At 48.7% G+C, this 21389-nt stretch overlaps 1 protein-coding gene across 5 annotated transcripts; it reads right to left on the bottom strand.

Moving 5' to 3' along the window:
* Nucleotides 1–1767: 1767 nt before the first annotated feature.
* On the bottom strand, nucleotides 1768–21000 carry LOC139159718 (BOLA class I histocompatibility antigen, alpha chain BL3-6-like). 5 transcript variants are annotated; one of them, XM_070737067.1, is made up of 10 exons: nucleotides 20869–20993; nucleotides 13605–13880; nucleotides 10060–10335; nucleotides 8376–8657; nucleotides 7528–7638; nucleotides 5897–5929; nucleotides 5703–5758; nucleotides 5030–5062; nucleotides 2799–2834; nucleotides 1768–2536 (listed from the first exon to the last, which is right to left on the bottom strand). In XM_070737067.1, exons 1-10 carry the CDS (start codon nucleotides 20936–20938, stop codon nucleotides 2519–2521), a joined length of 1191 nt encoding a protein of 396 aa, XP_070593168.1. In that variant the 5' UTR covers nucleotides 20939–20993; the 3' UTR covers nucleotides 1768–2518. The 5 variants fall into 5 exon arrangements, with proteins under 5 accessions (XP_070593168.1, XP_070593167.1, XP_070593170.1 ...); XM_070737066.1 differs by lacking the exon at nucleotides 20869–20993 and adding an exon at nucleotides 16220–16350; XM_070737069.1 differs by lacking the exon at nucleotides 5703–5758 and having other exon boundaries at nucleotides 20869–21000.
* Nucleotides 21001–21389: the final 389 nt, after the last annotated feature.

Below are 21389 nucleotides of genomic sequence, written 5' to 3'. Positions count from 1 at the left end.
CCCCATGTCACGGTTTTTAAGTGAATCACTGAGATTGTTAAGTTAGTAACAGGATTGTTAAGTGAAGCTGGCTCCTTCATGGACTTTGCTCGTCAAAAGGACACAGGAGAGGGTCACATGACACTAGGACACTGCAACCGTCATAAATATGAACCAGTTGCCCAGCAGCCAAAATTTGATCACATGACCACAAAAATGCTGCAACGGGTCTAAGGGTGAAAAACTGTCAGATCAATGAAACACAGCAGCAGTAGGATTTTTCAATCCCGCTGTAAGTTCGAACAGTCACTAAATGAACCGTTGTAATACGAGGACTCCCTGTAGACTAAATTGAATACATTTGTGGCTGACTGGTTTATCCTTGGTGCTCATTTTTCTTTCATGCATTTTATTTATTGTATTTTATTTATTATTTTATTTATTTATTTATTGGATTTATATGCTACCCAGCGGTGGGCCTCCATTCCTGGCACTACCAGAACGCATGTGCAGAAACCAAATCTCGCGCAGAAGCACCAAACCCACAGAAACTGGCAAGTAAGTAGACAGCCGCCACTCATCCTACTACGCTTCTTGTGGTGCAAGCGGTCTGTCCGCTCCGTTCATCCCATCCACTCTCCCGCTTAACCTCATTGCTCATCCCATCTGGTCACTCGCTTGGCTCCCGTCTGCTCCATTGTGCCGCTGCCCGGCTGCCGGCCTTACCTTGAGTGCACTGCTCTCCTGCTGAGAAGATGGGCCACCATGCAGGGTCCGAGCTCCAGCTGCATGGCCTGTTTTATTCTCCCACAGTGGGACGGGAAAGCAGTAGGCAGGCCACGCACAAAAACCACGCCGGAATCGCCAGAATGACACCGGTTGCACGTGCATGGTGCATGGATGCCTGGTGGCAATGGAGGGAGGCTACACGCTCCACTTCTGCCACTGGAACGGTGGTTCCCGCATTCTGGGGTGTGGCCCATCCCTGATGCCCCCCCTCTCTGAGGATTTTGGTTCTTGTATTGATATTTTTATTGTGTTGGCTGACCAGAGCCTCTTATGTTAGCTGGGCAGTCATATATTCTACTTAAGACATAAATTTCTAAAACTTTTGAATCAGTAGAAGAGGCAAAAATTCAGTTCAATTCATTAGATTTGTATGCCACCCTTCTCCAAAAACTCGGGGTGGCTCAATGAATAAGTGCTTTCAAGTTTACCTTTTAAGCTTTCAAAGATGGCCAGTCGAAAGGGAGGGAGAGGGAAGACCCCCACCCTTTTCACTCCATGCCCCCAAAGTATCCCCTGTAATATGGGGGACAATTTTCCCATCAATCAGGGTTCCCCCACTACATCATATTAGGCAGCCGAGGAGCCCAGAGATGATCTCCCAGAAGCAGGAGAAGCTGCCCTTCTGCAAGGGGACCAGGACACCTATGACTGGTCACTGAACCCCCTGTCTCCTGAAGAGCCCCTGGATGAGGCTCAAAGACCAGCCACTTGGTCAACAGCCTGAGCCAAGGGTGGATTTGAGGGAAGAGCAGCCTCTGTTGTTGCCCCCACAAAGCCAAGAGCAAGCAGCCATTTTACAGATCACCTTAGTGATTGTAGAGAAACATCCAGACACATGAACAAAATGGCTGCCTCCTCCCCTCAGGAGCCCCCCCCTCCAAGTTCTCCCTCCTTCCAAGTTTTGTCTTAGTTTCTCCCTTTCTTCCCACTCAAAATGGAATTGGAATGGGGTCTCTGATTGACAAGAAGGGTAAAACCTCCTCAGACATGCAACTCAGGTAAGAGTAGAAGAAATCATTTATTTTCAGAAAACAATTTGGGCAAAATTACAATATATGTGGAGGTAGCAGCCTGACAGTGCAATTGATCTCACGTTCCATTTTTCTAAATCATGAAAATCCATAAATGGCAATCTATAAAAAATAAGTATCAAACGCTACACTCTGCATACTGATTATTTGTCAAATTTGGTGTTATCCTATAACTCTCAACTAATTGCAATAATCACTTAAAACTGCATCAACTATTTTAGTGACAAAAATCTCAGAAAGCACACAGTAATAGTTTCATGGGAGATTACATTAAACATAAAACACACACAAGGGAAAAAAGAAATAAACCTCCACGTTTATTGGCCACAAGCATCATGAAATTAACAACTTAGAAATCTCTCTTAAAGTAAAACCAAGAAACTCTTCATCCTATTCCTCATTCCATTCTCTATAAACGCATCTCTAAAATCTTTAACCTCTAATCTTTATCCACTAAGAATAATCAGCAGAAGCCCATTAAGGGGGTTATGCAACCTACAGTATCTATTATAAACTATTATCTACAAAATCCAATTTGAAATCTTTTGATCCAACAATTAGTAACACGTAATATGTTCTTTTCTCCTCTGCTCTTCAATCATAAATTTAAAATGTTACTGATTCAATGATGAAAGCAATGCGAAAGATCCAGCATGCAGGGTCTCCTAAGAGTCTGGTCCAATTCAGGAGAAGGCAGATCCATCTTCCTTCCTCTCTCTTTATGCTGGGAGTGTCCACTACGAAGGGGAAGGAGAAAGTATCCAAGGGTTAGTTGGATCCAGACAGTCACAGAGCCTGAGAGCTGCCAGAGGATCAGAGTTTGGGGGCAGGAAGACCCCTCCCCCGAGCCCCCTCCCCCAAATCCCTTCCCTTCCAGTGTTTGTGAATAGGAGAGAGAAGAGGGACTTCCAAAGTATCTTCACCCCCACTTGGTCCTTGGACTCCAAAGCCCTCCCCTCCCTCCCTTTGCCTCCCCCTGGCCCCTACCACTGCACTTACCTGCAAGGGGGAGCTGCTAAACGGCCTGGTTGCTCCCTGGATTGGAGAGAAAGACACAGAATGAATCAATGTCTTTTCCTGTGAGGAGGACAAATCTCTCTCTTCACCATTAAACTTCTTCAGCTTCACAAACTTCTCAGAGGAAGTAAAACTTTTTATTAATTAATTAAGCTTCCACCCCAAATATCTCATTAAGGTGACTCTAGGCAGCTCACAGTAAAATTCAATAAACTGCCATGTAGAACATTTAAAACAATAAATAAAAACCAGATTCCCCCATCAGATCATGTTGCCTTTGGTCTGACAACAAGATCATGTCCCGTGTGTGATTGGGGTCTCGAATCAGACCCAGGACGATATGGGAGAGACCCAGAGACACCAGGGAGGCCATGAACTCCTGGGCTGCTTCCGAGGCCAAACCCAGGGATGGCCGGTTGAAGTCTCCCAGGAGAATCATAATCCTGGGCAACTCCATGCCAACCCTGAGATGGTCCCCAGCAGCTGAGGCAGGGAGGTGGCCATGCATCAGAGAGGCTGGTTCAGTAGCAACAGGCCCAACTGGTCCTGTGAGCCCAAAGTCAGAAACAAAGAGTCACAACCAGAAACCTGGGAAGCAAAACTATAGTCTGGAGGACAGAAGGGAAAGGGGGGACATGATCGAAACATTTAAATTTGTGAAAGGGTTAAAAAAGGTTCAGGAGGGAAGTGTTTTTAATAGGAAAGTGAACACAAGAACAAGGAGGCACAATCTGAAGTTAGTTGGGGGAAAGATCAGAAGCAACATGAGAAAATATTATTTTACTGGAAGAGTAGTAGATGCTTGGAACAATCTTCCAACAGATGTGGTTGGTAAACATAGAAACATAGAAGTCTGACGGCAGAAAAAGACCTCATGGTCCATCTAGTCTGCCCTTATACTATTTTCTGTATTTTATCTTAGGATGGATATGTTTATCCCAGGCATGTTTAAATTCAGTTACTGTGGATTTATCTACCACGTCTGCTGGAAGTTTGTTCCAAGGATCTACTACTCTTTCAGTAAAATAATATTTTCTCATGTTGCTTTTGATCTTTCCCCCAACTAACTTCAGATTGTGTCCCCTTGTTCTTTTGTTCAGTTTCCTATTAAAAACACTTCCCTCCTGGACCTTATTTAACCCTTTCTCATATTTAAATGTTTCGATCATGTCCCCCCTTTTCCTTCTGTCCTCCAGACTATACAGATTGAGTTCATTAAGTCTTTCCTGATACGTTTTATGCTTAAGACCTTCCACCATTCTTGTAGCCCGTCTTTGGACCCGTTCAATTTTGTCAATATCTTTTTGTAGGTGAGGTCTCCAGAACTGAACACAGTCTTCCAAATGTGGTCTCACCAGCATTCTATATAGCGGGAATCATAATCTCCCTCTTCCTGCTTGTTATATCTCTAGCTATGCAGCCAAGCATCCTACTTGCTTTCCCTACCGCCTGACTGCACTGTTCACCCATTTTGAGACTCAGAAATCACTACCCCTAAATCCTTTTCTTTTGTAAATCCACAGTAACTGAATTTAAACATGCCTGGTTTAAACATATATCCATCCTAAGATAAAATACAGGGAATAGTATAAGGGCAGACTAGATGGACCATGAAATCTTTTTCTGCTGTCAATCTTCTATGTTTCAAAAGCCCAAGTGCCAAAAGAGATTCTCAGATGACCACTGTACCCCACTTCCTCTGCCCTGGACTCTCACTTGGGGCCAAACATTAAACCCAGATGAGGTAATCTCTGAGACAGGAGCCCCACCCCCCTGCAGGGTCAGCCAGGTCTCAGCTCTGCCACCAGAAGAGTCTCTAACCACTAGGGATCGTGGCTTTGCAAATGGTTTCTCTATTTCTCCTCAAAGACTTGAGGGCTTTTTCCTCCAATGGGGGTCAAGGCTCCACCATGCAGACTCCAGGCTGCCTGAATTCCCCTGCCTGAATCCAACAGGGAGAGTTTCCCTTCTCCTTTGCAGAATGAACCAGTGCGAGGAGAGAGGATTTTGTGACACCCAGCCGGCTTTCATGCCTAAGGCAGGACTCGAACTCATGGCTTGACCTGGTGCCCTCACCACTAAGCCAAAGTGGCTCCAATTATTATTCCACCAGAAACAGACTCAGAGGGCCTTTCCCTCTTTCCATCCCCACAAAGTCTTGCAAAGAGACAGAATGGCTGATGCAGCAGCAGGAGTCGCTCCCTCCCACTTACCCTGGTCTGAACTGCTGGATCCTTTGTCACTTGCTGGAAAAGAAGGAAAGAAAAAGAGGGTGAGAAAGTCTCTCTCTTGGCTTAGAGGTGGAGAAGCTCAGCTCTTTCTGACCCCAGCCCCCTCCCTCCTTTTCCCTCCCCCTCCCTTTCCCTCTCCCTCCTTTCCCCTCTCCCTCCCTTTCTCCCTCCCTCCTTTTCCCTCCCCCTCCCTTTCTCTCTCCCTCCTTTTCTCTCTCCCTCCCTTTCTCCCTCCCTCCTTTTCCCTCCCTCCCTTTCTCTCTCCCTCCCTTTCTCTCTCTCACACACAATCAAAGACTCACAAATACATGGAGAGAGTTTGGACCAAACTGCTTTGGCTAAAAGGCATCAGAAATATTCTTAAAATTTGTATGTATATCACACAAAGCCAGAAGGCAGAACTGACCTAAAAGACACAGATGGATCCAAAGTTTCTTTTTCTAACCAGTTATTACTTAGGGAGGCTTTGTGATGGGAGACCAAGAGGAGATCCAGCTGGCATCCCCCAAAGCTCTTTTTCCCTCAATATGACCCCTTTTGAGGTCTAATTTTATGGAGCTTCTCACTCATTTGGCCAAGCCTTTCCCTTCTGCCTGCTTGGGAAACAGAGCATGTTCTCAGTCAGAGGGACCTTCCACCAGCTGGATCTTCTCACCTTCTTGAAGGTTCCTTCTAGATGTTTCTCCTTGAGGACTCCCAAAAACAGCCTGGCTGTAATGAAAAGGGAGCCCATTTGCCCCAGCCTGGTTCTTAGGAGGAAGAGGAAGACAGTACACACACACACACACACACAGACCCCTCAAGTGATGGAGCCTTTGGAGACTACATGGAAGAGGACAAGTCACTCACTTGATGCTGCTCTGTAGCCATCCTGACGTTTCTCTGCAAGGACAAAAATCAGTGAGAGCTCGAAAGAATAAACTATATATGTACATAATATATATTATTATAATTATAACAACAACATGTTAGCAATAACACTTTTTGACAGAGCCAGCCTATTGCCCCCACAATCCGGGTCCTCATTTTCCCCACCTGGGAAGGATGGACGCAGTGAAGGGCTACCAACGTTTTTACTACCACACTGTGGGCGTGGCTTATGCAGGACACCCGGCATTTTCTTTAAGCATCTTTGATTGCAAATTGGGTGCTCTGGGGTGGAGCTCCAGTTTTGCTACCCCACTGCGTTCCGCCCTGTTGTGATTCCGTCTGAGGCCCCTCAGGGAACGGCTGATCCTCTGCCGGCTTCCTGCTCAGAGGGTGAGGATGAGGAACAGGAGGTTCAGGCAGACGGGGAGGAGGAATCTCAGGCTGAGGGAGAGGGAGGACAGCCAGAGTCCCCCGAGGGGGAACTCTCCCCAGCAAGCAGCCTGGAGTCCTTAGATGAAAATGCACAAGCAATCATCGATCTCCGGCAGAGAAGAGCAACACAACGAAGGGGACAATTAGCCAGGTACTTTCAGCACTAAAGAGGCAACAGCTGGGTTTGGGTGTGGTGCTCTCCGGAAAGGCTGAAAAGGCAGACCCATCCTTCCTGTATTGTGGAGTATTATCTTTGGGAGTCCTGGGACCTGGCTGTGATCTTTGGCGTCTTGGAATTCTGGTTTGTGACTTTGAATACTGAAACCTTGGGGGGAAAAGGTGTGGGTCTTATTCTCTACAGTGGTGGGTGTGCCAGCAAGAAGTCTGCTGTATTGTCTGGCCGTCAGGACTCTGCTGTGAAGTCTCATACCCTGCCTGTTGGGAAGAACAGGTTTTTCTCTGTGTTTATTTTTCAAATTATAAAGTGCCTTTGTTTTTACCAGCGTGTCTGGCTGTTTTTTCCAGTTGGTGTTGAAGTCTGGGGGCACCCAGACAGAACACGCCCCATCCGGGTAGTAGCCCACCCCTGCATGGAAGGCTCAGTCACTCTTCAGCCAGTGATGAGATTTGAACCGCTGACCTGCAGATCTAGCAGTCAGCTTTAGTGGCCTGCAGTACTGCACTCTACCCACTGCGACACATTGGATCTTCTACGGAGAGATCATCCAAACTCTGTCTCCATAGGAGATATTTCACAGTCATTTTGTCCCATCAATAAAGACAGAAAGATCTTCAAAATACAAATGTGTCTCCTGATTTGCCCCAAGAGAGACCTGCTGCCTCCGAGATGGATGGAGGGGAATTGGGGGAAGCAGCTGGGAGGGGAGGGAGGTTCCCATGGAAACCCTTCTCTGCTGCTCTTTGATCAAAGCCTTTGAGGGGGACAGAGGAACTGGGAGGCCTCTTCCCGACTCAGAAGAACCTCAGACTGCCTGAATCTCAGACTCAGCTGAACCGAGACTGGAGTCCCAGCAAGAGGCTGAGATCTCAGATGCTCCCCAAGAGGGCTGGGACAACAGGACAGAAGGAGGCTCAGAAGGAGCTCCCCAAAGGGAAAGACTTGGGGGAAATCTCCCCATATTACTTCCATCACCCCTCCCCCACCAAAAAATACTTACTGATGAATACCACAATACCAGCAATACCAGCAAACACACCCACCACAACCAGAGCAGCAACAACACAGCCGATAATGATGAGCCCAAGGTTGGATTTTGAATCAGTGGGTTCTGAATTGGGAGAAAGAGCAATTAAATTTGATTATTTCCTGTATCATGGTGACAATCATCAATTTAAAAATAGAATTTGAATTTTGAAATTTTGGAAATCTGGTGTATGTTTGGGACACTTCTGAGCATCTGCAGAGTTCTTTGAGAGGGGGCTTTTTCCCTTGGGTTTTATGCTGAGCCTCAGGAATCCACATATCGTATCATAAAACAATGTGCAACTTCTTTCTTAGAGCAGCTACACAGAGTGACCTTTTGACCTTTATAGCAGGAAACCCTGTCAGTCTCTGATGGGAAAAAGCTCAGACGTGGGAGCCTATTTTCTGACTCCTGATGTCCATCAGTCCAGCCAAAATCTGCCTTCAGAAAAGGGGCTACCAGACTCCTTCTGATTCTTCCACTTTAGGAATTGTAAACAAAAGCAAATCTATTTCTGGTGCTCAGTGTAACTGCTGCTTTTCTGCTGGGAGGAAGAACCATGGGAGGCCTAAGAGAGGATCTAAGGGCATTTCATCAGGATCGGCCAAGTATTGTGATGGGATTCTGTAGTTTCCTTTCTATCCCCTGAAGTCAGTTCTATGATCTAGGTCCCTGCAGCTTCACCAACCTCAAACACTGGAAAAAACAATGTATTAAAGCTGAGGTATGTTCACATCTGGACACACCTGGGGTCAGATTTCTCTCTCACCCCCCTCCAGGCTGCCCAAGAGTCCGGCCTTTCCCTCCCTGCAGCCTCTCACCCTTCAGCTCCAAGTCCAGAGGATCCTGCAGGCTGTCGTGATCCACACGGCACCGATAGCGGCCCCTCTCTTTGGGGTCGATCTGGACACTGATCCAGTAGTGGTAGGTCCCATCCGCGTTGGGGGCCAGAAACCCACGGAAGGTGTCCTGCAGCCAGACCTCCCCGTCCCTCGTCCAGGAGGCATCGATCTCCCTGGGGTAGAAGCCGTGGACCCGGCAGACGTGCGTCTCCATCCCATCCTCCACCTCCGTCCTGCTGCTCATCGTCACCACTGGAGGCTCTGCGGAAACACCGGAATTGACTCTGAGCCCCTCCAGAGACTGAAAGGTGGGTGAGAAGATCAGGGGCAGGAAACTCTCCCCCTATTTCCCCCTCCACACCTGAAGCATCTCAAGGGGTTTTGGGAAAGGCTCCGAATCTGGAAAACGCTCAACCACAAGAACTCCTGATTTTGAGTCCTTCCCAGGGACTCAGCCTGAAAAACCTCCGGCAGCAAATTGAGGGTCCAAGGAAATTCCTCTCTGTCTGCTTTGGACTCTGGCTGATCTTGGGCTGCTCCCTTCAGGGGAGGGAGAGTGGAGATGGTCTCTTAGGTTCCCTCTCAAAACAGCCACAACACAGAAGATTCTCTCTACTTTCTGCATCCTCTTCTGCTCCCCTGAATCTGAGGCTGCTCCAGGCCTCTTTCCAAGGGACACAACCCCAATTTTAAGGGGAAGAGAGATCAAAGGGAATCTCACACTGGTCAATTTGGAAAAGAGATTTTGCCTCTGAAAAGGGGGGGGGGACAACAGAGAGAGATTGAAGCCAATGGAAGAGAGAGGGGGTCCTCTTCCCCAGGCAGGGAGGGGCTGTTGGTGATAATCAGTGAGGGGGATTCCCAAATTGATCCTAATCTCATGCAGCTGATCCTGGAGGGATCAAGGACCCCAGGGGGGAAGGGAGAGACCGAGGGGGGAGGGGTGTTCTAGATAGTAAATTAATAAAAAAATCCCAGGGAAAGATTATAATGTGAGTCCCCCTGTGGGGGGAGGGGGGGTTCCTGAAGGTGGGGAGGGGGTTGTTTTGAGAAAGGCTGACTGAGAATTGTGGGAACCTGTTTGAGACTTAAAAGAAAAACAGAAAGTTTGTTCCCCACTGAACCCCCCTGCAAAGTAATGAACCCCCCATCCCTGGCCCTTTTTCCCCAGTTGGGACACAGATAATGCCTTCTTAATGGTAGACGTGGAGCCCTCTAGTGGTGGGGATGGGAGGTGGACCATCAGGTGCAAGGCAGGGAGGGAGCCCCCTATGGGATGTCGGGAGAAGCAGAGTTAATTGGGGGGGGGGGGTAATTAAGGCTGCCCACCACTCTCGACTACAGTTTGGGTAATGGGGATTTCACTGAATGGCCCCAAATGGTTCCCTCCTTGTGGGCAGTGAACTGGACACCCTCAAGGGCTTTTCCTGCCTGACCCACCCAGACACCTGCCAGGCAGAGGCTGCATTTCCTGGTCCACTGAATGGCTGCCTGGTAGTGAGAACCAATCAGGGCTTCCCGTGTCCTGGAGAGAGGCTGGAAGGGGAGGGGGGATTCCCACCAGGGAGAAAACAGGCTGCAGACCAGGGACTCTAAGGGGCTGAATGTGTCCAAGAGATCCGGCCATAAAGGAGGAAAGTCCAGTCTCCATTCAGATGCTCACCTGTCCTCAGCAGCATCTCATTCCCATAGGACAGGTACTTCTCCAGCCACTCAATGCAGATTTCCTCCAGGTAGGCCTTCTCTCCCTGATTCAATCCTGGTAAACCATCCCATTTCCTCTGGGTGATCTGGGCCTGGGGGTCGGGAGCCACCCAAGTGAGGGTCTCCTTGTCGAAGGTGATGTAGGTCCTCCCGTCATAGCCATCCTGCTGAAACCCTCCTTTGCTCCCGTCTCCCCGGAGCTCACAGCCATACATCCTCTGCAATGTGTGCAGGCCTAAAAGAGAGACAGGAGGATGGTTTCTGGAGTCCTGAAGATAGACAGAGCTGCCCCCTTTCTTGCAGGGACTTTGACAGAGGCACTGACACCCCCATTTCCTCCCTAGAGTACAAGGGAAAGGAAGCCCCCCCATCACTAACCTCCCTCCTCCCCTCCCTCCCCCTCCCTCCCTGCATTCCCCTCCCCCCAGGACGGAGTCCCTGAACCTTCCCAGGAAAAGGGAATCTGGAAAAGGCAGCAGAGGATCCCAAGGGAGACGGAGAGAAGGAGGAATGGAAAAAGAAACAGAGGGACGGAGATCCTTCCATCTTTCTCTCTGCTGTTCCTCTTGGGGGAAAGGAAGGGATCCCAGAGAGGGAACAGGAGCCTGGATCTCCGGCTGCAAAGAGGGATTGAGAATCTGGTGGTCTCAAAAAGGATCTGATTGATCTACATAACTAGAATCATTAGAAAAAAGGAGGATATAAAAGGGCTAAAATGCAAAAATGAAATTTTTAAGCTACAAGCTTTCGCGGACGACCTGGTATTTATCATTGAAGAACCTTTAGCATCAGGACCTAAATTACTGGCCGTCCTAGAAGAATATGGCACAGCAGCAGGCCTTAAAATAAACAAAACTAAAACTCAAATTTTAACTAAAAATATGAGAGAACCGCAGAAAGGTATCTTAACAGCTAAACTTGATATCCAAATAGTTAAAAAAATCAAATATCTAGGCATTAATTTGACAAATAAAGTGTCCAGTTTAAAAGAAAACAACTACAATAAACTAATAGATAAAATACAACTCGACCTGTTGAAATGGAAAAATCTACAACTCTCCCTACTTGGGAGGATCGCAGCTATAAAACTTAGCATTTTGCCCAAAATATTGTTCCTATTTCAAACAATCCCAATTCATTTGAAACAAGAATTCTTTATAAAATTGAATAAAATTACTAGTAACTTCATTTGGCAGAACAAGCGCCCTCGAATTCGGCTAAAGTACCTACAGGATAGAAAAGAAGGAGGAGGTCTGGCACTCCCAATTTGGAAAGACTACTATATTGCCGCTTCACTAACTTGGATGAGAGAATGGATGAGCCTAGCTAACACCAGATTACTTAACTTAGAAGGTCACGACCTTCAGTTAGGATGGCACTACTATCTTTGGGATGAGAATCCGAGGACCCATAAATATTTCACTAACCATCTGATTAGAAAATCTTTAATACTTACCTGGAAAAAAATTAAGTTCAAACTTTACAAAGGAATCCCTACATGGTATGCCCCATTAGAAGCATATGTGCATCCTAATTTCCATAAAAAAAATAATATAATAAGGTACAAGGATATATTAAATTCTAACGGGGAAATTAGATCAAGAATAGAATTGGAAAATTTAGGTCAAAAAACGGAGTGGTGGGAATACTTACAGATACAAACCAAATTTAACAAGGACAAAAGTAACCCTTGTATAACCAAAAATGCACCGTTAGACAAATTGTGTACAGAAGCCCAAGAACAATTAATTAAAAAATTCTATTGCTACCTAAACTATAATGAATTGGATAATATTAACACAAAAATCAATGTAAAACAATGGAATATGGATTTCAAAAAAGAAATTAAAGAAGAGGAGTGGCAGACACTCTGGAGCAGGAATTATAAATTGACTATTGCCACATCCTATAAAGAAAATTTAGTTAAAATGTTTTACAGGTGGCATATTACTCCGATTAAATTAACAAAACTAAATAATAAACTTTCACCTTATTGTTGGAAATGCCACCAAGAAATAGGCACCTATTTTCATCTATGGTGGCAATGCCCAAAAGCTAAAACCTATTGGAATAAAATTGGAACTTGGATTGAAGAAATACTTAAATTAACAATAGAAAAAACCCCTGAATGTTTCCTGTTGGGCATTATCAGGCAAAAATTACCTAAATCCCAAACGAATTTAATTGTTCACTTAACAACAGCAGCTAGATTAACCTTTGCGCAGTGGTGGAAGAATGAGGAGATACCCCCAAAGGAAGCAATAATTAAAAAAATTACATACTGCGCAGAGATGACGAAATTAACAACAATAGTAAGAAACGAAACTATGGATACATTTAATAACTGTTGGGATCCTTTTTATAATTGGATAAGAAAAAAGAGCGAAAATAACATGCCATAAGAATGATATGTTACATATAAGCTCGACTAATTACAAATCCGGTATATAGCTACTTTATACTTAATATAAAATTAAGAGACTATATAGATATATCGACAGTATCCTTACTATTGCTTTATAAAATCTCTTCAATTTGATCAACTTAACACCTGCACTAACCAATCTCGATAAATAAACCGAATTATGATAACAAGCTAATGTAATATGAAACAGTTCCCGTTTTCAGTACAGCTCCCCCGGACATTCGCCAACCCTATATCTTTTCTATCCTTTCTACGTTCTCTCTTCTTTCTATCCTTTTCTCTCTTTCTCTACACCCCCTTCCTATTTACTTCTTCCCCTCCCCCTTTCTAGTTTTTAAATTGTACCTTGTCAATCGACACGCCATTCGGTCGTTCTCGATGGTTACGATCATTGTTTTATGTTTGTATATTATGTTATATTATGTATTATATGTACAATAAAAAATTAAAAATTTATTTAATAAAAAAAAAGAGAATCTGGTGGTCTCAAAGAGGATCTGATTGATCTACACAAAAGCTTGCAGGGATCCCTATGACCATAAATCTTGGACTATGTTCACAAATAGTATCAAGACACAAGGGCCGGTTCCCACTTTGGTCTAACCAGAAACAAACCATGGTTTAGTGCAATGTGGGAATGAAGCCTTGAAGGGCCACAAAGGAATATTTTCCTCAGCAACAGCAGCAAGTGGCCCAGTCTGATCTGGACACCTGAAGGGTTATTGGCCTTTGAAATGAGCTTGAAGTCCACAGTCTTTGCAAGGCCCTGGAGAAGATATTGAGACTTCAAGTGACCAGATTCATGGATTTAAAAGAAAACTGAATCTTTGAAAAAACCAAAAGGAAATCCTGAAATGTTTCTAGTCCTGTTTGGGCTTGAGAGGGAGGAAGGACGCCAGGAACTCTCAAATCTAAGGGAAAAACCACCTGGAAGGACACTTGAACTAAACTGACCAGTGTTTTCCCTCCCTTTCCCCACCCAGGAATGTCGGGTGAGGGGATCCTTTCTTTGCATTTTCTGCTCAGCCAGAGATCTTCCCTTTGGAGGAAGAGGAGGAGCCACCTGACCCATCACTCACCTTCGCTCTGATTGTAGCGATTCCTCAGAATCTTCAGGTTTCCTCTGAATGCCTCCTCATGGCCACGAAATCTCTGGGTGTTTCTGTCCCAGTATTGGGGATCCTCCTTCCCCACCTTCTCCATCCAGGAGACTCGAGGCAGCAGCTTCTGGCTGTGGCTGTCGTATTGAGCAAAGACCTGACCATCCACAAACCCCATTTCGACATAGTGGGGCTGCCCCTGACTGGGCTCCGAGATGGAGGTGATGAAATACTTCAGGGAGTGGGAGGAGGCGCCTGGAAGGGACCCAGAGGGGCTTCAGTCAAGGACCCTGATGCTCTATGGGGCACAGAAGGCCCCATTCCCAGGTCTGGAAAGAAGGAAGAAGAGGTGGAGAAAATGAAGGGGGAGATGATGGGAGAGAAAGAAGAGGGTGGAAAGTGAGAGAAACTGAGAGACAAATGAGCATCTTCTGGAGGATCTGAAGGGTTGGGGGGGCAGAGAGGTTGGGGGGGCAGAGAGGTTGAGGGGGCAGAGGGGTTGGGGGGGCAGAGAGGTTGGGGAGGCAGAGAGGTTGGGGGGGCAGAGAGGTTGGGGGGGCAGAGAGGTTGGGCAGAGAGGTTAAGGGGGCAGAGAGGTTGGGGGGGCAGAGAGGTTGAGGGGGCAGAGAAGTTGAGGGGGCAGAGAAGTTGGGGGGCAGAGAGGTTAGGGGGCAGAGAGGTTGAGGGGGCAGAGAGGTTGGGGGGGCAGAGAGGTTGGGGGGCAGAGAGGTTGGGGGGCAGAGAGGTTGAGGGGCAGAGAGGTTGGGGGGCAGAGAGGTTGGGGGGGCAGAGAGGTTGAGGGGCAGAGAGGTTGGGGGGGCAGAGAGGTTGAGGGGGCAGAGAGGTTGAGGGGGCAGAGAAGTTGAGGGGGCAGAGAGGTTGAGGGGGCAGACACTTTTCCTCTTTTCAAGCTGATCCTGAACTTTGTCAGCCAACTTGGGAGGACGGTGTGTATAGGAATAAGAATAAAATAGGATATAAAATGGAACAGAATAGAATTCTTTATTGGACACACAAGGACACACAAGGAATTTGTCTCTGGTGCAGAAGCTGTCGGGGATCTCAATTATCCACCAGGGACTTTCAAGTCTTAACTGAGAGTTTCTCTAACTCAGCCACTTGGGCTTCAGTGTGGACTACAACTCCCAGAATTCCCCTCACCCCAGAAACGCCTGGGAAATCTCCAAGCCCCTTTGTTGGTGTCTATTCTGAAAGCTCTTCAGGGCAAAAATTCTTCCAGAGCATCAAATATTTTAAAGATCACTTTCAGGATCATTCACTGGACTTATTTGGGCAGAACCTGCGTCTACACAGGAAATAAACAGTCAAAGGCCTGGGCCTCCTTATTCCTGCTCCTCCCCACAATCCCAGGGGCTGCTCAGAGCTTTTGGGGATCTCCAGATCCACTTCATGCTCTGGGGAGATTTCATCATCCAAATGGATCAGATTGGACCCTCCGTGATCCAGAACCCGCTTCTTCCCCTTGTGGGGCTGAGCAATGAGCAATGAGCAAGGCTGAAGTCTGCCTGAGAGGAGAAACGTGTGGATGTAACTCACAATCCTGAACCCTCCTCAAGTCAGAAATGACAAGTGTGACTGTAACACAGGTTTGCATAGGTTTGGCATCCTGACAATCGTGACTGTGCCTCCGGTCAGGAAGGGCTGGTGAGTCTGGGCCTGTCTGTGTCCAAGCAAGCGGCTCATTTCATGGTCCCCACCCAGAGGTGATTCTCTCCTTTTACCTCCAAGCAGCTTATTTAATAGTTAAATTTCTCTCAACCTTTTTTAATGTCTTTTGTATTGATAACTTCTCAGAGCAAACAGTCAGGAACACCCCAAGTTCCCCATTACCAAAGAATAAATAATACATTGTAAATATTTTTTTACTTTTGCAAACTGTCCCATGTTGGGAGCTTCTGCAATGGAAGAAGGAAACTCTTGAGGGTCAAATTTCTGCCTGACCCCCTCCCAAAAAAGCTCTGGGGATATTGGGGGTCATTTCAGGACCAAGTGGTGGTGGGGATCAAGAGAAATTGACAATGAGGAAGGAAGGAAGGTTATTAAGAAGAGCTTCTCTCCAGACTCTTATCCTGCTGTATTCACAGGACAACTTTAGTCGGGATCGATCCACTGCACCAGCATTTGCCAAGAGGGATCCGATTAGAGAAACCATCCGGGTTCTTCCAGCACCAGAAACCCCAAAGCCCCTCCCAAGGCAGGAAAAGGGATCCAGGCGCAGGGCTTGGGCGAAGGCAGCCAGGAAGTTCTTCATCTGACCTGATCACCTACAAACGTCGCTTTCCGACAACCTCCACTTTGGGGGAGGGAAAGAACTGCGCTTGGGGCGCCCAGATAGACTTGACTGACATCCGGGGGGTTGACCCTCGTCCTGTCAACAGAGGGGCTCTCCTGGGGGAGGGGCAGCCGAGTGCCATCAACGCTTTGGGGCCCAATCAGTGGCCAGAGGGGGTGGGGGAGCGGACTAGAAAGAGGACCGAATCGGGTTTCTACTTCAGGGATTAAACTTTCTGGGGACGAGCGAGAGAGGAAGATTCCCTGGAAGAAAAAGGGACCGGAGCCCCCAAAGGACTCACCAAGGCAGCTCCCCCGTAGCAGAGACACCGCCACCATCACCGGGAGCCAGGGGGGCGCAGGGCGCAGAGCCATCCTAGCCGCCACCCGCAAGCGCCGCTCCGCTCTCCTGAAGTCGCAGGCGGAGGAAGAGGCGCCCCGCGTGATCAATGGCGCAACAATACAGGAAAAGACGACGATTGGCCGACCTCAACCAGTAGGAAAAAAATATCCCCGTGACGTCATTGTTGCTAGGCAGACGTGGAGGCGCAACCGGCCAGAGGGGAGGGAAAAGGAAAGCGAAAGTTCTGTCAGAAAATCCCCTTCCAGGCCTTCCGCCTCTTGTGGGGAGGAGCGGAACTGCGAGGCTGGAAAAGGCGGGAGGGGGATCCCTCTGGGCCTGGGGGGAGGGGAGACCCCGCACAGCCCCTCCCAAGTGGCCATCAGGTGGAGCTGCCAAAAACGTCAACGCAGTCTTGGCCTCCATTAACCGAGGGAGAAAATCAAGAGAACCCGGAAGTGATCGTCCTGGTTTATCCTGCACTAGTGAGGCCTCCCCCCCTTAGGATGCTGCTCTAATTGTGGTCTCCACGATTCAAAAAAGACGCTGAGACCCTGGAAAGACTGCAGAGAGGACCCACAAGGATGATGAAGGAAGGTTGAAAGGGATGGAGAATGCAATTATTAAACCCACTGATTTGGCAGTAAACTCCACTGAACTACGGAAGGCTTAGTCGGAAGGAGGCGTGCACAGGTATTGCCTTGCAAAGGAGAATTAGAAAAAAAAAGCAGCAGCGGTTGGAAGGGAAAAAGACGCAGAAAACACCCAGAAGCGGATGCAAGACTCTTGGTCTCGAGCGCGGGGACTCTGAAACTCCTCCCACAGAAGGCACGTGATGCCCTGATGGGAGCCAATGGGATCCGCCGACCGACAGTTGCCTTTTCTGAGAAATCAAATGGTAAAAAAGAAGCGCCGTTCTCGCAGTGGCCACGGGAGGCGCTGCCGCACTAGTAAAGCTTCCCACAGACAGGGCGGGGGTGGAGCGAAGGTTGAGTGACGGTTTGGCTGCTGAAAGGGTCGTTTGAGGTAGATTTCTTTCCCTTGTTAAGAGGCCAACGGTTAAGTGTGGGAATTCCTCAGCCGGGAGCTGTGCTGGCAGGTTGGGCTGAGAGAGAGACGAACGGGATCAAAGTCTCCCTTCCGATATTTTCCATGCCTAAAGGAGCCCGTTGAAGGCCCGGGGAGAAATGGAGAGGAGGACCTGGAGGAGGGGAGAGCATAGCTATTGCAGCAGAAAATAAAAAATTACAATGGGTTTTTAGGCCTCAGTTTGGAAAAGGGAGTTCATCTGGTAGGGCAGAGTGACCAAAAGTGTGGCCCCCACACAGCCCATGGACTCATCCCTTATGGGCCCTAGAGAGACGGGGTGAGTTTTAGGAGGGGGGAGGGTTACAGGCCATTTCAGAAGGAGAAGATGTCCCATGTTGGGAGCTTCTGCAACTCTTGGGGGGCAAATCTCTGCCTGCCCCATCCCAAAAAAAGCTCTGGGATATTGGGGTTCATTTTAGGACCAAGTGATGGGGGAGATCAGGAGAAAGTGACAATCAGGAAGGAGGGATCTTGAGGAAGATTATTAAGAAGAGCTTCTCTCTAGACACTTATCCTGCTGTATTCACAGGACAACTTTAACCTGGATTGATCCACTACACCGGCATCTGCCAAAACACGATCCCATTAGAGCAGCGGTCCCCAAACTACGGCCCGCGGGCCGGATGCGGCCCGCAGCAGCGTACAAGATTTTACCATATATAATATACTAAGTTCCCGAATCTCCCCTCCACTCTGCTGCTGAGCGTCTGGCGGGGGCAAGGAAGAGGAAAGCCAGGGGGCGGGGAGGAAAGCACCCTATGGCAGAGCAGCAACAGTTCCTCTGAGAAAGAAATTAGCCAATTGCTTTCCTCCCCGCCCCCTGGCTTTCCGCCTCCTCCTCCAGACGCTCAGCTGCAGACCGTCTTGGTCCCTCCAGTGCCGCTTTTTTTTTTTTTTTTTTTTTTTTGCACCGGTGAGGTTTGCGCGCGTTTGGGCACTTTTGGTGTTGGGGGGGTCTGCTGCGGAGAGGGAGAGAGAGAAAGAGGGAGACATAGAAAGGGACTGAGAGAGAAAAATAAAGCAAGAAAGAGAGGGAGAGAGAGAACGGGAGAGTGCTGCTTTTTTGCTTTTTTGCTGCCCCGCAGGGAGCCTGGAAGCCCTGCAAGAGCGTCTGGAGGGGGCAGTAAACAAGCCATCAGGACCCCTGCGCACTAAATTGTTAACGGCTACACTGTCCCGGCCAGGCGACGGGGAGGCCCTCCCTATGGTTGCCAGCCGCCCAGGCCCCGCGCTTGGAGCCGGGGGCGACGGGCCTAGCCTTGGCTTACTTGGCCCCGGCGCGGCCGAAGCGCGGGGCGGAGTAGGCGGCGGCGGCTGCTTCAGGCCCACCCCCGAGCTGAGCTTCCTTTGGCTTCCTTCGGGGCAAAGCTGCAAAGCTCGCCTGCCGCCTCGAAGGAAGCCAAAGGAAGCTCAGCTCAACGAGGACCGGCTCTTGGTCCCTTGAAGCTGCCACTGCCGCCGCCCACTGCGGAGATCCCTTCGCCCGAACGGAGGCGGCGGCGGGTTCAAGAGACCAAGAGCCGGGCCTTTTCGGAGCTGCGTTGCTTGAGGAGATCCCTTCGCCCGGAGGCTGAGGCTGCAACAATTCAGCGCCGAGAAAGACCGGCTCTTGGTCCTTTGAACCCGCCGCCTCCGTCCGGGCGAAGGGATCTCCATAGTGGGCGGCGGCAGCTTCAAGGGACCAACAGCCGGTCCTCGTTGAGCTGAGCTTCTTTTGGCTTCCTTCGAGGCGGCAGGTGAACTTTGCAGCTTTTGCCTCGAAGGAAGCCAAAGGAAGCTCAGCTCGGGGGCGGGCCTGAAGCAGCCGCCGCCACCTACTCCGCCCCGCGCTTCGGCCGCACCGGGAGCTCTGGTGGGCGCGGGGCAGCAGGGCAAGCCACGAAGGTGGCGCAGCGTGGGTCAAGCGGGAGGGCACAGCAGTAGTCGTAAGGCGGTGGTGGGGCGGTTGGCTGCAAGGCACCGCCGGCGGCGGCTTGATGTGTTGCAGGACGCCGTACATTGCTGGCGCTGCGCTGGGCATGGGGCTGGCACCTCTGTCCTGGGCCAGCCAGCGGGCCAGTGCCAGCCCCGTGCCCATGCCCAGCGCAGCGCCAGCAATGTACTACGACCCGACGTCGGTGCCACCGTCTTGGGAGCTTCTGCTTGCAGCCGACTGCCCCGCGGCGTGTTGCAGGGCAGAAAAAAAAAAAGAAGAGAGGAAGGAAGAGAGAAGAAAAGGAGAGAGAGAGAAAGAAATCAAGAGAGAGAGGGAGAGAAAACAAGTGAGGGGGAGGGAATGTGAGAGAGAAAAAGAGAGAAATGAGAAAATGATGGAGGGAAAGAACGAGGGAGAGGGAAACAAAACAAATGAGAAAGAAGGAAAAAAACGGAGAGGGAAGAGAGAAGTGGGAAGGAGGGAGGGCGGGAAAGAAGGAGAAATGGCAGGAAAAGGAAGGAAGGAAGAAGAAATGGAGGGAACAAGGAAGGAAGGAAGAATGAAATGAATGGAAGGGCGGAGGAAGGAAAGACTTTTGGGGGGGGTGTACATTTTTTAAAAATTTTCTCTCAACATACATCCAAACAATACAATGTACCATCTAATTTTCCCTGAATAAAATGCAGTATTTTGTCAGTAACTAATATCAATCATCAAAAAAGTTGCAAAAGGTTTTTTTCTAATGTTGTCATCCAGGTACATACTTTTCTTTTAATTAAGTTCCCTCCTTAATGTTCCTTCAAAAAGTACAACACCAATTATATTTCTAACTTATTAATCATTATGCCAAAGCGCTTCCTTCTTTATATATTTTTCTATAAATATTTTTATACATTTTTCTATAAACCAATAAAACCTTGTATAGCCAATCAGATGTTAACAAAAGAAAATTAAAAACAAAACATAAACATGTATGAATTTCAGACTTCTTCCCTCTAAATAGTACATTCCCATTTTGTTTTTTTTATGTTAAAATAAGGTATGTGCAGTGTGCAGAGGGATTTGTTCATAGTTTTTTTTATAGTCCGGCCCTCCAACAGTCTGAGGGACAGTGAACTGGCCCCCTGTGTAAAAAGTTTGGGGACCCCTGCATTAGAGAAACCAGCCGAGTCTTCCCAGCACCAGAAGCCCCTAAGAGCCCCAAAGCCCCTCCCAAGGCAGGAAAGAGGATCCAGGCGGAGGGGTTGGGCGGAGGCAGCCAGGAAATTCTTGATCTGATCCTCTGCAAACGCCACTTTCCGACAACTTCCATTTTGGGCGTGGGGGGCAAAGAACTGCGATTGGGGCGCCCAGATAGACTTGACTGACCTCTGGAGGGGCCCCCTTGTCCTGTTCCCAGAGGGGTCTCCTGGGGGCGGGTGGGGGCAGAGGCAACGGAATCCCCTCGAGGCCTCAACTCTTTGGGACCGAATCTCAAAGTGGCCAAAGGGGGAGAGGGGTAGCGGACCAGAAAGAGGACCGAATCAGGATTCTATTTCTGGGAATCAACTTTTTTAGGGGTGGAAGAAAAAGGGGCCGGAACCCCCGAAGGCCCCAGAGGGACTCACCCTCGCAGCTGTCCCGGAGGGCGACCGCCAGCAGCACCAGAAGCCAGAAGGGCGCATTACGCAGAGCCATCCTGCTCCGATCCTCAACCCCACTCCCTTCTGGAGACGCAGGCAAACAAAGACTCGCCCCGTGTGACCAGCAATGCAACAATCCAGGAAAAGGCGGCGATTGGGCAAGCTCAGCCAGTAGAAGAAATGTCTCCCCATGTCGTCATTGTTGCTAGGCAGACGTCCAGGCGCAACTGGCCAGTGAGGAAAGCGAAAGTTCTATCAGGAAATCCCCTTCCAGGGGTTCCGCCTCTTGTGGGGAGGGGCAGAACTGGGGGGAGAGGCTAGGAAAAGCGAGCGGATTCTCTGGGCCTGGGAGGGGAGGGGCGAGGGGGATCAGGTGGAGCTGCCAAAAAGCAAGGCAGTCTTGGTGTCAACAGAGCAGCAACAACATCAAGAGAACCCGAGAAAGGATCATGTTGGTTTATCCTGCACTCGGGAGGCCCCGCTTGGGATACTGATCCAGTTCTGAT

This window comes from Erythrolamprus reginae, chromosome 2 (assembly GCF_031021105.1).
Source record: "Erythrolamprus reginae isolate rEryReg1 chromosome 2, rEryReg1.hap1, whole genome shotgun sequence".
Lineage (NCBI taxonomy): Eukaryota > Metazoa > Chordata > Lepidosauria > Squamata > Dipsadidae > Erythrolamprus > Erythrolamprus reginae.
The sequence above is the reverse complement of the archived record's forward strand: the minus strand, read 5'-3'. Positions and strand labels throughout refer to the sequence as shown.

Excerpts from the sequence above, each read along its gene's own strand:
- LOC139159718 (XM_070737066.1), bottom strand. The coding sequence starts at position 16,292 with ATGGCTCTGCGCCCTGCGCCCCCCTGGCTCCCGGTGATGGTGGCGGTG. Across the intron at positions 10,336-13,604 it reads TCGCTACAATCAGAGCGAAG|GCCTGCACACATTGCAGAGG; the intron begins GTGAGTGATGGG and ends TCTCTCTTTTAG. Across the intron at positions 8,658-10,059 it reads TGAGATGCTGCTGAGGACAG|AGCCTCCAGTGGTGACGATG; the intron begins GTGAGCATCTGA and ends GTGTTTCCGCAG.